At 49.7% G+C, this 3761-nt stretch overlaps 1 protein-coding gene across 1 annotated transcript in view; it reads right to left on the bottom strand.

The window, feature by feature from the left end:
• Positions 1-3761, bottom strand: part of LOC123156003 (diacylglycerol kinase 4) — a 48562-nt gene that overhangs the window by 28907 nt on the left and 15894 nt on the right. Inside the window, exons 5-7 of the mRNA XM_044574173.1 lie at positions 3421-3517; positions 3249-3324; positions 187-269 (exon numbers count right to left, since the gene is read on the bottom strand). Coding sequence (XP_044430108.1) covers positions 187-269; positions 3249-3324; positions 3421-3517 — 256 coding nt within the window. The remainder of the gene's footprint in view (positions 1-186; positions 270-3248; positions 3325-3420; positions 3518-3761) is intronic.

Raw genomic sequence — 3761 nt, 5'->3', positions numbered from 1 at the left:
ATCATTAATGGTCAAAACTTTAACTACGACAGTAACAATGATCCTACTCCAAGTCAACATTACATGTATATAGAACCTAAAAGGACATAAAACTTGAACATGCAATGTTATATCAGAAAGTTTAGGCCGAGGAGCTGTGGGGTTCCCATTATTTAGTGAAGGCAAGGGCTTCACTAAGTTGCATACCTTATTAGATAAAGGACCACTGGCAAGGAATGGCTTTTCATCACGTAGTTGGTGAAATCCGTAAGCCACTTGAGCATCCATCCCTGCGTTTTCAAATAAAGTGCACAGTGAATGCATGTTTTCGTTCTGAAAGATTCCTACGCCATAGAGAAATTAGATACAACAAACATTATATGGTAACAACAAAACAAGCTCCACGTATGTATAACACAAGAAGATTATTCATCTCATTATTTCAAGGATAGTGCTAAAAATTGTGTTATTACTTTCACTTATTATTAAACAGCATAAACATGTACAAACATATCACCCAAGAACAATATAAATATATATGATCGACTATTTTAGAAGATAATGAGCCAAGGGCAAAGCCCCAAGGTGGACGGCCGCGGCGAGGACGCTCGCAGCTCGGATCCGCGCTCTTTTTCTCCCTCTCTCAGCTCCAATCAGCCAGATCCAGATCCACAGCCCCAACCTCGACGCGTCCCCGTGCGGTGCTCCACCTCATGCTCGCCCCTCTCCCTCCGGTCTCGACGCACCCCCGTGCGCGTCCAGCCTCGTCCACCTCCGCTTCTTCCGCTCCAGCTCTGCTCGCTGCTCTCCACCTCCCGCTCGCCCACTCACTATGCCTCCATCGCGCGCCCGTGTGCATCCAGTCTCGACCACCTCCGCTTCCTGGCGCTCGCGCTGGTGGTTGCACCCCCGGGCCTGCTCAGTGGAGCTGGCCGCCCTCTTCGCATAGCCTGCGCTTTATGCGCCTCTCGGCGCCTGATGCTTTGCGGGTTGGTTGCGCCCCCACCTCTTCACCGTGCAGCCTCGAGCACCCATCAACCTCTCCTCTTCATTACCGCGGCACCGCCCAGCATGCCCACTTCGACCCCCACCGCCCTCTCTGGATGGCTCGTGGCCACCAACGGCATCATCCCTCGGATCCAAATTTGCCAAACGCTCTGCTCCTGATCCGTCCACCGGTGCTGCTTCTCTGCGCGTTGCTCGGTGGGGTTGAGTCGTTTGGTTGATGTGGAGGCCGGAGCAATCCTTGCCGGCGGACAACGACGACGTCTGCAGACGCTGCGTCCACCTTGGTGACGTTCTCCTGACTTCTACATCTCAGCGGTCAGCTTGCTGACTCGGAAATTCCATGCCGACTCACCTCCTGCTCTCCTCAGTTGATGTTTTTCATTCTCGGCAACCCGGTAATCTCCTCTTTCTCGCATGGGGGGAATTGACGATAACCCCCCTTTGTTCGCGGATCCTGCTACGAGGCCCCTTTTCGCTGCTACTGACATGTGGGGTTTAAGTGAGGCCCCTTTTCGCTGCTACTGACATGTGGGGTTTAAGTGAGCTGGGGGCTGTATGGTTTTTGGGTCCGGTTTTCCTTATAAACTGGATCAAGGTTTTCGATCCGGTCTTCCCCATAAACCGGATCACGGTTTTTGACCTGGTTTCCCTCATAAACTGGATCATTTTCTTTGAATAGAGATCATATTCAGGTGGGGATCCCCCCCCCCCCCTCCGTGACATGTTAAAAAAAAGTTTTCTCGACCTTAGAATGATTTGCAACAGATTTGTTAATACATATGAATAAATATATGGAGGTGGATATCAAACGCGTTTCTTTTAGCAAACAAGATTCACTTAGAAGAAGACACTAAAAGATATATAACCCACGAGTGAATTGTCATCATCCTGTCCTCGAGTAGCATGAGGGTGATGCCCAACGGCGAGCCGGGTCTGGTGGTTTGGCACAACAAGGGTCTGAGACAGGTTGACTCGCTTTCCTTGATGTTGCTTTGTGTTGATGATTGAGACTCTCAACAGGTTGCTGGCCAAGGCCAAGGAATTCGAGTAGCTCCGTTGCCTAGCACCTCAAGATCTGACAGCGAGGGGCCCAACAACACCCTAGAGGCAGCATCGGTTATGGAGTGCCACCTTGATCAAGCACCTCGGGATCCCTCTCATGTTGAGGAGGTTGTCGAGCGAGGCGCTCCAACACTTGGTTGACAGGATTGCCGGCCGCCTTCCCACGTGAAAGGCCTCCATGATGGCCAAGGGGAGACGTCTCACATTGGTCAAGTCAGTTCTGGCTACCATGCCTTTGCACCAGATGGTGGTCCTCGGCTTGAACAAGAAGACCAAGAAACAGATTGACAAAATCCCGAGAGGCTTCCTTTGGCTGGGCAGGGTGGCTACACAGTGTGGCCATTGCCACGTCAACTGGTTCAAGGTGTGCAGGCCCCTTCGCTTGGGAGATTTGGGTGTTACCTTGGCAGAACGGCGATAAGCCTAAGGGTCTGTTGGTTGTGGTGGACATGCACCGATCCCCTCCATCCTTGGAGGGGCCTCGACCTGCAATTCTCCTGTGATGAGCGTGAGGTGTTCACCGCATCCAATAAAATGGTGGCTGGCAAGAAAGCTACTGCCTTATTCTAGAAGAATCGCTTGCTTGATGGTCGCACCATATCGGAGATTGCCCGGCGCCTGAGCTTCTTTTTTTGGTCTCAGGGTAGCGGACCGTCAGTGAGGCCAAGCCGGCCGCTGATGGATCTCGGAGACAGAGGGCTTTGAGTCGTGATAACCCTTTAGCAGTACATCCAGACTGGACGGTTGGTGCGCAGGGTCCATTTTTCAGCCTCCGGACCCAACACTCTCAGTGTCCAAGAGTCACTGCTGGAGAGCAGAGCGCATGCCGGGGCCTGCAACATGCGCCGCGCTGCATACTCTGTGATCACTCAAAGGAAACGATGGCTCATCTCCTCACGCTGCTCCTTATCGCGTGTGTGTGGCACGAGGTACTCTCCGGGTTGCGGCGTGCCACCCCGATGGGGGGACGCCTTCGTGGACTAGTTTCATCAAACGTGTCACTCCGTCTAGACAACCGCATGGAAACTCAAGGCTTTTGCATTTTCTTGAGAGAAAAAAATAGATATATAACCAAGATTATTCCAAATAAGAGCATAACCTCGAAATAATATTTAGGGGATACTAGGAATACATTCTTAAATAATGAAGACAAATACAAGCAATGCAGCTAGAAGTTATCAAGTCAAGAAAGAAAGTACCTATGCTGAAGTAATTGTAGAAGACGTCGTCAAAGCAACAAACTGTCTCAGCCAACTCTCCCTCAGCAGTGCCATCCTGCAGGACATATTATTGCATTCATGTGGATCGGAGTGTGCGAAAATAAACTGCATTGGATTGATGAATTGCTAGAAGATGGTCTATAAGCAGTACATCATAAAATGTACACTCTCCGAGGTGCCTAAGGGAGTGGGGAAGATCCAGTTCTTGTTCTTCTCCTTCTTCTGGCATAGAAACAACGATGTGCCAACTGCACAAGGAAACTATGCTATTGAGAAACTGGAAGTGAACAATTCTGGAAGTACAGACCATACCTACTAAAGAAGGAAACATCATGTAGCGAGTTCAGCGATAAGCTTTCGTATAAAGAAAACCATTAAGGCACTAATAGGTACTCCCTCTGTAACTTAATATAAGACGTTTTTGACACTATCATAGACTCTAAAAACGTCTTATTAAAAGTTACAGAGGTGGTACATGGAATCTTTCATGAT

The sequence above is a fragment of the Triticum aestivum genome, chromosome 7B (genome assembly GCF_018294505.1).
Source record: "Triticum aestivum cultivar Chinese Spring chromosome 7B, IWGSC CS RefSeq v2.1, whole genome shotgun sequence".
Lineage (NCBI taxonomy): Eukaryota > Viridiplantae > Streptophyta > Magnoliopsida > Poales > Poaceae > Triticum > Triticum aestivum.
The sequence above is the reverse complement of the archived record's forward strand: the minus strand, read 5'-3'. Positions and strand labels throughout refer to the sequence as shown.